This window comes from Argentina anserina, chromosome 5 (genome assembly GCF_933775445.1).
Source record: "Argentina anserina chromosome 5, drPotAnse1.1, whole genome shotgun sequence".
Lineage (NCBI taxonomy): Eukaryota > Viridiplantae > Streptophyta > Magnoliopsida > Rosales > Rosaceae > Argentina > Argentina anserina.
In genome coordinates, this window is record NC_065876.1 from 25,253,708 (window position 1) to 25,266,459 (window position 12,752).

The window sequence follows — 12,752 nt, forward strand, 5'->3', positions numbered from 1 at the left end:
AGAGGGTTTGATGAGAAGAAAGGAAGAGAGAGACGTTCAGGAACCGATGAAAAACAACACAACTATCAAAAACACGCGTCAACTAAAACCCGAATAAGATGGAATGGCAAAACGGTAAATAAGCCAAAAACCCTTATGAACAGTACTGATTCACGGCGCTTAATATTTAGTAAATTTATGAATTGAGACTAGTATGACTTGCGGAATATAGATTTTTCCGTGGTCAGATCAATATAAGAAGTCAAATTGAAATCGGTAGGAACATCTCTATCAGTTCTTCTGAAAATCTATTATAGAGGATGAAAAAATCTCTAAAAAAAAATCTCAACTCCAATAGTTTTTTATATTATATTTTATAAAATTAAATACAAATGTGTATAATTAAATGAAAATTAAATTGAATCTCATAATGTCATAAATTATACTAAGACTAAATGAGTGATAAATCATTCATTTTTTTTGTTATTTTTTAAGATGGAAAGTGTTTTTTTTGTAAGAAATAAATTTTAAAAATTGTTTTCAAAATTATAGAAATTTTGAAAATTCTACAAATTTAGAGATTTTGTTCCAGTCTCTTTCCATTTTCGCTATTATAGATGACGGTTTAGAGGAGCTGTTAGAGCTAAAAATTGATATTTTTCCTTTATAATATAGATTATTTGGGTTTTAAATGAGCTATTGGAAATACTCTTACACAATACTCATAGAATTTGTTTTTGAATAATCGGAGACGTCACATTCCATTAATGAATAAAAAAGATTACATTACCAGCATGACCCACCGGGAGATCCCCGGCTACATCAGAAGTGAGCCATGATAGGCAAACTTAAGCCAAAACCTAGCTTTACCTAAAACAATACAACCTTAAGGAAAAAAGTCAAGAACACAAGAACCACTAACCAAATGACGTTGTCAAGGTCGACCCCGAAGCTATGTCAAACCCCTAACTTAACTCATTCGAAATGAAAAAAAAAACTAGACTAACCTACACATGGGAATGAACCCCAAGCACCGCCGAGACCGAGAGGTCCCCCACTCCAACTGTCGGAGTCGGCACCTCCACCACAGTACCATCCGACGGTGGCACAACCTCCACCACCGTCTTGCTACCTCCATGCTTCTTGGAGCGTTTATACATCTTTGCCTTCCTGGCCTCTAAAGCCACATCAAGATTTTTCATGCAAGGAGGGTTATTCTTCCTCCCCAGAGGACGCCCACGCTTAGCCTTTGGAAGTGATGAGATCACCAACTTACCATTCTTTGATTTGAGAGCTAGATCACCCTCAAAAGAGAATTCTGAATCAGCCACCAAGTTCTTGACTTTCCCCCGGTTACTGTATGTAATGAGAGAAGCATCATCTAATTTACACTTAATCCCAGATATCAGATCAGTCTCCACCCTCAACTCCGCCATACATGAGGCCTTGCCTACCACCGGGAGGGTCTCTTGCACCGTGGGGAAGTGGAACTTTGAAGCCATTGCCTCCATCTCCATAGCCGAGAGGCCATGGATAACAAACAATGGAGGAGGTGGGAACCCTAGCAGCCCCCATAGCCGAGGTCTCAGCTTGCATCGGCACCGGGACTTGGAACAAGATCATAGACGACACTGGGGGTACCTAAAGGCCGCACCACAGAAGACTCTACCGACGGCGGAGAGCCAACGCAGATCCCATCCCGATGGAAAAAGAAACCACATGCATGACAAAACTGATAGGAGCACAAAGTGTGACGTTCTTAATGCGTTTATGCCATATTCTTACTCTTTTTTACCTCTTATTTAGTTTGTTTTAGTTTCTTTTTCATGAATAATTGTCTAGGTAGAGCTTATATCAATTATGAGTGAATTGATGATAAAATCGTGCTAAGTGTTAAGAATTCTTGTTGAAATATGATTCCTTGTTCGAGTAGGATTCATCCTTTCGTATTTCTTTGTTTCTAACGTACTTATTCTTATTAGGAAATAAAAATCCATGTTGGAGAAGGAAATCAATCCTAGTTCCAAAAGGAAAAAAGAGAAGAAGATACACTTAAAAGCCCAATCCATGCAAGAATCAAAATGCTGTCAAGATTCGTAGTCCAACTTCGACGGGCTCCCCTGGATAGCTTCGATGAAGTTAGAAGACCTACCTTATATGGATAGAAAGCTATGTGAGTCTAGTTTATGTAGGATTTGGAATCAAATCAATATATTATTCCTACATGGAGATATAACTGAATCATTACTCGGAGGTCCAGTGAGCTCGGCGGAATTATCTCAGCCATTGATTTGCTTTTGATCCAAGGGCTATGAGGGAAACTTGGGACATTGTTTCTCCTATATATAGAGCACAAATATGTATCAGAATCTCCATAAATCCCTGCACCAAAGAATGTCAAAGAAGACATGCAGAAAATTAAATGAGAAGAGGCAAGAAAGTCAAAAAAGGCATGCAACAAATTTAATAAGGAGAGGTAAGAAAAATCAAACATGGCTGCAACAATTAAGACTTTTGCTGCCTCCCTAATTCAAATAAAGAAATTTGTGCAAAAGATATCAGCATTAAAGGAGGAAGAAGATATGCAATTAATGCAAAAGATATAAATTAGAATTCTGGCAGTGCAGATCATCCAAATTTGACGGGCTCCCCTGGACAGCTCAAAATGATTGAGAAAATTCATGATATATGGATGAAAAGCCACGGAAGTCTAGTTGAAATTTTCGGGTTGGAATCATCTCAATATTTATTTTCTTAAGAAAGTTATGGCCACAACAAGGGAAAAAAGTCAGATCTGCCGAATCTAGGAAACCTCAACCAATTTGGTTTCAACTTTGTGGACTTTGTGACCATCCTCCCTTGGGTTTCTTTCTCTATATATAGCACCTCATTTCCACATAAAATGATCATCAACCTTGCTCACAAGACTTGACAAAGCTCTGCCTTAAACACTACTCATCATCCTCAAAGCCATTCAAGGCGAAACACCATCTTCCTTTCATTCCATTCGATTCAAAGCGCTACGCCTAGGATTTCCATTCAAGCTGAAGCCGTGCTGCCTTGTTTTGATACTGCTAAGGAGATTTACAAAGTGTAACTCGTTACTTCTTCACTTATGTTTTCGGTTTGGATTCTTTGTGTGATGTTGTGTTTATGTTTTTGGCTAGTTCCGAATTTGTGGAATACTCTCATGTAGTTTACGATTTTGCAAGATGTTATAAAGTAGTTCTGATTTTGTTTTCTATGATTTCTTTGTAGATGTCGTGAGTTTATAATTCAATGATTTAATGATTTTCTTTCTTGTGCGTTAACTATATGTGATTCAAGGCACTAAATTAGTTTTGCATATAGGATTCTTAAGTGTTTTTGTTAACTTGTTAAAGTAAGTGACATGCTTGACTTGTTAGTAATCACTAGGAATTAACCATGATCCGTTGTTATCTAAGATGCGCTAAGTAATTAGATAAGAGATGAATCAATGAAGTGGTAAGATTGAGTATGACATGTTACCTTGTAATTTCTAAGCGCTAATGTAGGATTACTAGGCCATGTTTCAGGTTAGGGATGCGCTAAGTAACTTAGTTTGGCATTGGGTTCTTGTTTGTTCACTCAATACTTGTCCGCTAAGGCTCGGTGTTTGCAAAAAGATGAGATTATGATTTTGAAGCTACTTGTGACGATTTGTTTGGTGATGTTTATGTGTTGGTTGGTTGATCACATGTATATATTAGTTTAGGATTTATTTTTATGTTCTTGATCTGATCTTATATTAAATCTTTATATCTCTTATGAATTCGTTGTTAAATGTTTGTGATTCTTTACTCTGGTTGGATCCCCGGTTTGTGAACGATACCTTATTGCTTTATACTACTAACGATACTTACAGAGTTAATATTGATCTCGAGTAATCGAGCCGATCAAAAACCCTACCAACTTCTTATACTTGAAATGAACAACAACTTCAATTCCCTGAAAAACAAAGGATTGGGGAGGAAACAGTTGCTGAACTCGTTGAACCAAGGGATGAAGGATCCGTACTACCACCACATCCTACAATTTCGGTTTGTCAACAACCTTTCCCAACGTACCACCAATCATCACCACTGCCTCCACGGTGCGCAAGCGTGGAGGTAAGCCATACATCTCCACAGTCATTGGAATGACCGAGATCTCAACCTCCTTCAGAGGTTGCACTCCATCATACATCACCAATGCCAAAATTGATTTCCCATAAAACCATAGACCCCCCTCCACAATCTTCTTGTGCTCAGCCGCAACCTTGAAATCTAGAACATAAACGCCTTCCTCAAAACGCATAGAGATTCGATTCCCTAACCCCCAATGCATGCTTAGGGTTCCAATCAAACCTCTCGGCTCAACCCTAGGGGTTGAAACCGAAAACAACTTCCCCACCGCAAAGAAATTGGCAAAGACCGCGACACCACTAGCAGGGCCAAAGTAACGTTTCCCATCCTCAGAGATAGCAAGAGAGGAAGCCAGATGAGCCGACATCGCATCCATGGTAGAACGAGAAAGCAGAGAGGTTCCAAGCGGGAACAAGAGAGAGGCGAGAAAACCAAACCGGCTAGTACTCATAGAATTCGAAAAGTGGTAAAAGTATCAAAGCTAGAACTTGAAATTTAGAGTGACGTACTAGTACTGGTTCATGAGTTAGGTTGAGACCCGGTTTAAAATGTAAATTAACGGAAGTCGACATCTTTTCAACTTCTAACCAATGTAACTAGGGGTGGGCACGGGACGGGATGGGACGGGACGGGGCTCATCCCACTTCCCGTCCCACTCTTTTTAATCGGGACGGGATCAGAATGAGACGAGGGTTTTTAAGAATGCATCCCACTCGGGATTAATCCCGGTTGGGACGGGACGAGATCGGGACGGGACGGGACAAATCCCACCTTCCTATGAAGTTAAATAAAAACATATATTTTTATTTTTTCATTAACAAAATAACATTCAATAATAAAATTTTAACAAAAAAATGCATATTATGTTCAAAATATTATAATTTACAATTATTATTTGAGTTGATATAATTTTAGAATTATTAAAACAAAAATTAGTTTTATTTTGATACAAATATATAAAATTTTTTAAGTTTTTATTAAAAGTGGGACGGGACGGGACGAAGCGGGATAGTAATTATTCGTCCCACGTCCCATTCCACTATTATGAAACGGGACGGGATCGGGACGGGACGAACATTTTTAAAACTCAAATTTTCCTATAAATTTCGGGACGGGATTTCGATTTCCGTTTTTTATGCCCACCCCTAAATGTAACCATGTACATTTATTTACCGCCAATAATTGCGTACTGCGAAAAGTCGAAACTAACCAAACTTTACAAGGCGGCTCTACATTTAAATATCTCCCACAGTTTTGTCAACATAGTCGGACGCTTCTTCTTCTTCACAATTCTCAAGACTTCAATTCAATTCAACACAAAATGTTCACTCAAATGGTAGACGACATTCTCCTCCAAATCGGAGTAGTCCTCCTCGTCGTCGTCACCTTCCTATTCATCTACAATGTCCCCCAGCGCGTCCTCGCCACTCTCCGCCTCCGCCTCCACTCCAAATCCGCCATCCAATCCAAGCGCCACTTCGTCCTCGGCGCCCAGCTCCTCGACCAAGCCAGATCCTCCTCCTCCGACGCCGCCTCTCTCTTCAAACAAGCTCTCGACCACGCCGACAAGGCCATCGCTCTCGAACCCAAAGACGCCGCCGCTCACATCCTCAAGGCCCTCGCGCTCGACGCCCAGGGATTCAAGACCTCCGCCCTCGACGCCATCGACGTCGCGCTCTCTCCTCTCTGCCGCAAGAGCCTCGTCGACGCCGAGCGCGGCGACGCGCTGTTCAAGCGGGCGGAGATCAAGATGTCTATGAACCGGTCCCGCCGGGTTGACTCGGTCGTCGGGGATTTGACAGCGGCGGTGGAACTGAGCCCGGAGAACGCCAATGCGTTTTGCTTGCTGGGAGAGTGCTATGAGGAGAAGAAGATGACGGAGCAGGCCAAGAAGGCTTATGAGGAGGCTTTGAAGCTTCGTCCCCGGTTCGCCGCCGCGAAGGAGGCACTGGACCGCCTTGGCTCGTCGTAGTTGAACCGGTTCGGACCGATGTTTATTTCTTTTTTTTTATTTTCTGCATTTTATTATTTAAATTATGAAGAGTTCTAACATTTGATTAGTAATGAGAAAATGAAAATTCTTGCAATGCGTATCTGGCATTTTTGAATTCAAGCATAAACTTCATACATAGTGAATAATTTTAGAGACTAAGTTGATTTTTTCGACAAATAACTAGGTTGTGGGTAGATTCCGGCACCTAATCTACCGCTTCTGCTCAAAGCCAGTGACCATCTTTAGTAATGGAATCGGTCAGTTACTTATCTACAGCATTTATATCGTTTTCTGGAATGATGAGGTGCGTCTGTTAATACCAAACGTATTCTATCAAGTGCTGTGGTAGTGTTTTCGGCTTTAGTTTTCGGCTTTAGTTGTTAAAGGCTGTAGGGTAGTCCTTTTGTGGATTAAGGAAATTAAATATATGAGCATTTGGTGTATAACTTATGCAAGGATAGCATAAAAAAGCTTTCTCCCTATCCATGAGGAGTACCTGGGTATTAAGATTAAACGTTGATTGAGTAAAAGTCAGGATAAGAGTTGCATCATTTGCTTTATTCCCCTGGCGGAAAGTTGAATCTGGTGGGTGTTGGAAATAAAATGGACTTGACATTATCTCAAATACTTAAGATGCTTCAGAAGAGTATCTTTGGTGCAGCTGTTGTAAATGTTGAGCAATGGCTGGATTTGGAAGTTCTTCAACTGGTGAGTCTCTATACTATTAGGAACCTATTATGTTTCATTTCTTATTCAATGTGCATTGTTTGTGGAATTGATCCTTGTTTAAGATGTTAAGATTTTGTCATTTACATCATTCATATAACTGTGGGGATAGTTGATGTGCAATCAGATCCTAATTTCTATGTCACTAAAAACCAGATTAGCTTTTTTTTTTTGATGTTGTAATGCTCAGTGTATTCTGCTTTTTGTTTTTCGGTTTTGACATTGCATTCATGTGGTTCATTGAATTACATTTTGATTTTTTAAGAACAATTTACATCATACGAGTGATATGACAATGACAGGCTGAGATTTTATGGGTTTATTTTAACATGGAATTGGAACCAAGTTCACAAGCACACTCATCCACAATGACGTCTCTTCTTCTTTATACACTATCTATCAATTTATTTCAAAGGAAAGGATTGCGGATAATGTGAGGTATTCAGTACTTGTATGCAGATGCTCAAGAAGTAATGCTTTATTTATTTATTTATTTTCATTTTCGGTTTTTGTGTTTTTACATCGCCTTACTTGTGTTACATTGTATTGAAAATTGATACTTTTAGTAGAATTTTTATCATATGGTAGTCTGAGGTTTATGAGTTTAATTTAATAGGGAACTTGAAAACAATTTCTCAAGAGCACACACCAGCACATTTGTATCTATTTTAACATGTGTATCAAATTTTTGAAAGGAAAAGGTTGGCAATAATGTGACGATAAATGAACTGTAGTTTATGTTGGGTTTCCAGTCCATGTGTTTTTCCTAAGATGGTTTTTAGAGTATGGTGTTCCAATAAGGATAAGAAATCCTTATTGATGATGGTTTACCTGTAATCCTTATTGATTACAGAGAAGGAGGCTTTACAGCCTACCACTATTAGGAATAAGATTCCTATATGGTGAGGAAACATTTTTGTTCTTATGGTTATATAAGGAGGGGTTCTGCTCTAGGTTTAGGCATCACAGAGACAAATAGCAAGTGTGTTCCATTCTTGGTTAGAGGGTGAGAGAGGGCATATATGAGACAGATAGGAAGAGAAGAGTCCTTGTTTTTTTAATCTTTCTTGTGTACCAATTATCAATATAGTGGAAGAGTGTTTTTATCCGGTGGATTTAGGCAAAGTTTTTGTTGAACCACTTTAAATCTGTGTTCTTATGTTATTTTCTTTGTGTTTGTTTTTCTTGGTTTGTTGTGCTTATTTTGGTTATATGACATGCTTATTGACCGATTCACAACAGTTCATTTAGTATCAGTTGGGATAGATGCAGATGCTGAAGGGGTAGAAAGCGAAGCCTCAAGGTCAATGAAACAGCTAGCATTAATGCTCGACCAAAGTGATGCGGTTCAAGTTGCTGAAAGCACTGTCTTTGTTATTTCCTTGTGAAGAAGCTATATGAAAAGGTAATTTGGCCTCAAGAGCATCCTCTTTCTCTGCGGGTTATGACCTTTCAAGGTCAACTGAGAAGTCTTCAATCTCTTACAGTTACAGCTGCAGCAAATCACAATCGTAACTTATGTGGATTTTTATGTAATTGTTTATTTCTTGTAGTGCAACTGAGATAAAGGCGCTTGCCAGAGGAAAAGCTCAGGTCTTAACTAATGGGCATTACCATTGTGCAAGGAACCTACGCATGAATTGGTAAAATATATTTTCTCAATAATTTGTTCAATTTCTGTGAACTTACTGTTTGCTTACGCAAGGTCCTAACAATATCTCATTGTCTCAAATTCAAAACTAGGATTAGTTCTAGAGTAACGAGAAAAAAAGAGATGCTCCGAGGTAGTCGGAAGGTCTCTACGGGGCAAAACCTAGGTTTCACAATAGTGGCGGCGGGCTCTTTGCTCCCCCGACCAAACAAGGGCAGGTCTACAACAGCTCGGGCTCTGAGAAACATTGTTTTCTAGAGCGATAGCACTGAGATCTCTCTCGAGATGTTCCACAAGCTCTAGACATGTAGGTCTATGGCCGCGAATTTGAAGAATGGTTTGGTGATTTGTGTTGGGGTAGGTCTTCGTATCTCCTCTATGACTGCTATTGAAGAGGAGCCGTTGCTAGGGCGGGTCGTATTAGCCGGGTTGACGGGGGATTTGTCAACCATGGTCGAAGTGGGACTGAACTGGTGGTGACGAAGCCAGCAATGCTCATGGATAGGTCGGCGGTGAGCGGTCTGTCTTATCGGAACTGGTCTTGGGCTCCAGTGGCATGGATGACACACGTCACCGGTTAAAGCAGCGAAAGAGACTGCGCTTCATTATTTGGGGTTGGGCTCTTGTGGCATGGATGGCGCACGTCACCGGCCAGAGGCGGCGGAAGAGACTACGCTTCATTATTTGGGGTTGGGCTCTTGTGTCTGGGCCTGGGCTTGGCCTCAAGAAAGCTCAGGTATGGGGCTGGGTTGTTGAACTTGGGGATGCTAATGGCCTCCATGCGGAGGCGAAGGGCGAGTAATTTTCATGCTTGCATTAGAAAGATCCTCCCTTTTGTTTTTTCTTTCGATTTACTAACATTGAGAGTACGCAAATTGATGTCCTGGGCTTGATGTGTTAGTATTTTTTGTCGTTAGATTAAACGCAAGGGAGTTACTATGTTTTTGCTTTGCATTAGTTTTCCGTTTTTCATTTCGGACTTTTCAAACTTTGGTTTGTATAATAGTCGTGTTTTTGCGCTTTTATTTGTTTTCTTAATTGTTAGCGTGTATGAGAGATAACATGTCATTTCTTGTATTTAATCCTTGTAGTCGTGAAAGGGCAATGCCCAATGAAGTAACATTCATTCCCCTAAAAAAAAACTAGGATTAGTGCTAGAAATGTTTGGTAGGGATACATGCATCAACTATAATAGTTTTGCATTTTTGAGTTTCTTACCTACTAAATAATTTTGTTTTTTGAAATGACTGTTCATTTTGTTTTGGAGTTCCAAATAGTTTAATCTCGAAGTAGGGGATAACCCAGTATTCTTTCACGCAAATGGTATTTTTGATAAACATCAGACCTCTAAAGGAGAACTGCCACGTTTTTACCTTTGTGCGCTAATTCGGCAAGTCTAATAGAGTCGCATGGCTGTGCGTAGTATTAAGTTACAAGATCAAAAGAAGGTATATTTATCAACTAATCATGTAAGCAAGATGTCAGTGAAATGATGGTTTTTGCAAATTTGTTGACCTTCCTGATAAAAACATCAAGGTTGTCTCAGCTGCTCAATTTCAACTTGTACTGTCGTATATCTTCCGGATGATGCAGACATGTTCCGATAAATATTTCATACTTGAAATATCTGTGCATTCTGCAATTTCTTGATGCTTTGAATGTCGTCTTGAACATTAGTAGTTGGTTGGATTGGTTTGGAAAAGCTTATGGTGAACTTCCAGTTTATATGCAATTTCCCTTTACAAGCATTCTGCTTGCTAGAGCTCAACTCAATTGCTTGGTTTTTTTTTAATGTCAGTTAGTATCCTTTGGGAAATTTTTCGTTGGTTTTTCTGGATCAGTCTTTAATTGGTGAATTTCCAAGTCAGTCTTTACTTGGAGTTGGAAGTGAACTTGGTCTCCGAGATAAGTTGGCTATGATCCCAAACACTTGCAAACATATTTTGTGCTTGGCACGAGATGGTGGCAGGCAGACGCGGGCCGGCGGAATTCGGTGGCATTGGATGACTGTGATTCATGCGAGTAACAAATTATCATGTTGGCAGGGTTACGATATGCGGCAAACAATCGGGGAAACATCTAGGCGTGCCAGTGTTGAAAGATGTTGCAGCTAGAGGTTCGGATTTAGGCTGGGCCTTTTTAGTTCTTGCTTGGTTCAACTGATCTCGGCATAGCAGCTGCATTTATCAAAGTGATGACAAGTATATCAGGAGGCGCAGTTCCCTCGAACACAAAAAGAAAAAGAAAAATAAAACTTAATTGAATACACTCTACTCTAAAATCATGAGATATTACAGAGCGCATCTATGCACTACAGAGGAATGAGCACATAAATTGTGGATTGGGAATTGTCCGTCGATTTGGCACTACAATAAAACCAGTCAAAGATAAAACAGAAACTAAATTGAAAGCAATGAGAGGAGCAATGCAGGGAAGATTCGACAATCATTTGGCAAATAGATGAACTTGTTCTACCTAATTTTTTGTGTTAATACATGAATGATTGGGTTGACTCATACATCTGGACACTATTTTTGTACGTTGTATGATTGGTCAGAGACATTAATAATAATGTAGAGGTTTTCTTACCACTAGATTTAGCAAGTAGAAGTCATTACGCTTTCAAAGTATGTAAGACATTACTAAACGCCACAAGTACTATTGTTGTCTTGCTTGACCTAGGGACCAATTTATTTGCTAGTCCTTACCCGACAAGTACTTGCTCAATTAACCTAGGGACCCATTTACATGCTAGAACATAGAAGAATGCGTGACGAATTGATCTTATCAAAGAGAAGCATACATATGCTCTAGAATCTTACTCATATTTTACAACCACACACAAGAGAAGACAGAGACTCATCAAAGCATGGATTTAGAGTACAAAATTCTCATCAAGCTAGTAATAAAAATAATTTAACTGAAAATTCAAAACAATATGCCAATTATGTTAGATCTTTTACAGAAGCATGAACCTAACTGTAGCTAACTAATGAAAATTCGGTTAGGAAATTAAAACAAAGAAAATTCTCAACGGGAATTGGAATAGTGCATCTTTTCGATCACTTCTCTTACGCGTAAGGTCTGGCTGCATGGTTAGTTTTCACACCCAGGGTTCTATTATACTCATATAATCGTTACTCATCCTTGTTTCATTTTAGTCATCCCTGTGGAGAAAGCTGTCTACAAATTATTGATTTGTTCCATCCTGTAATGACCTCATTCTGTGTAATGTTCCGGTAATGTTTTAGTTTTGTTAATGATACGTACTGTCTTTCGCAATTGTCCTTGTTCATTCTGGCGGAGAATTAAAAGCCAGCAGGTCTTGTCGTTGTTGGGTGATAGGTGGATGATGAGTCAATCGTGAAATACTAATGTACTGCATCGAAGACGACGGTGCGCCATGGTTGTTGTAAAGTAGGGTAAACAAATTCGATTATGAAATGTTGAGATAATTACAGTACTTGAGGGTTTGGTTCAAGTGATAAAGCTAGGGCAACATGCAGACACAATTTCTAGTTTGATGATTTATTCAAAGGATTTTGTTGAAGAGAAGAGATTTCACGTCTAAGAAGTGACAAATAAAATAGAGATTTTAAATGAGTGGATAATAACCAATTGGACCGAGACCTTTTGTGATTAAAACCAAACACTTATGAGGTGGCTAAATTGAGACAATATCGGTACAATTGGTTCATGTGCCACACTTGTCGCTGTTTAACATGGTATCAGAGCGGGTCATTCTCTAGTCGCGCATCCAATTTGTTATGGGCCCGAGTTGGGTGCCATTTTGTCATGAGCCCAAAATGGATGTCATTATCATGCCATCAGAGAGTTTCCGATTGGATGGTCACCAAGTATCGTTGGTTACTGGACCTTGGTTTATTTTGTTAATCTGTAGGATGTTAATCTGTTACGTGCAATTATTGGAGAGGAGAGATCTCACATCTAAGAAGTGACAAATAAAAAAGAGATTATAAGTGGGTGGATAATAACCAATTAGACCGATGTCTTTTGTGATTAAAACCGAACACCTGTGAGGTGGCTAAATTGGGACAATATTAGTACAGTTGGTCCACGAGCCATGCTTGTCGCTGTTTAACAGATTTAAGATGCATTTGGAGGCTAGCTAGGGTTTTGAGTTAGGGAGGGTAATAATTAAGTACGTCTAACGCAATGGGAAAACCAGGTCTTTGAATTAGTGCTCATCTCTCCATTAATTTGTCGTGAAAATGACAAGTGGAGTGGAAATGCAAAG

At 39.4% G+C, this 12,752-nt stretch overlaps 1 protein-coding gene and 1 long non-coding RNA gene across 2 annotated transcripts; both read left to right on the forward strand.

Annotated features, from left to right (window-relative positions):
• Positions 1-5,405: 5,405 nt before the first annotated feature.
• Positions 5,406-6,750, forward strand: LOC126796409 (uncharacterized). Its single transcript, XM_050523238.1, has 2 exons — positions 5,406-6,104; positions 6,302-6,750. Exon 1 carries the CDS (start codon positions 5,446-5,448, stop codon positions 6,094-6,096), a length of 651 nt encoding a protein of 216 aa, XP_050379195.1. The 5' UTR covers positions 5,406-5,445; the 3' UTR covers positions 6,097-6,104; positions 6,302-6,750.
• A 45-nt stretch (positions 6,751-6,795) lies between these two features.
• Positions 6,796-9,584, forward strand: LOC126796415 (uncharacterized). The gene is made up of 4 exons (XR_007672351.1): positions 6,796-7,281; positions 8,116-8,300; positions 8,397-8,486; positions 8,587-9,584. It is a non-coding gene; the product is annotated as an uncharacterized LOC126796415 (long non-coding RNA).
• Positions 9,585-12,752: the final 3,168 nt, after the last annotated feature.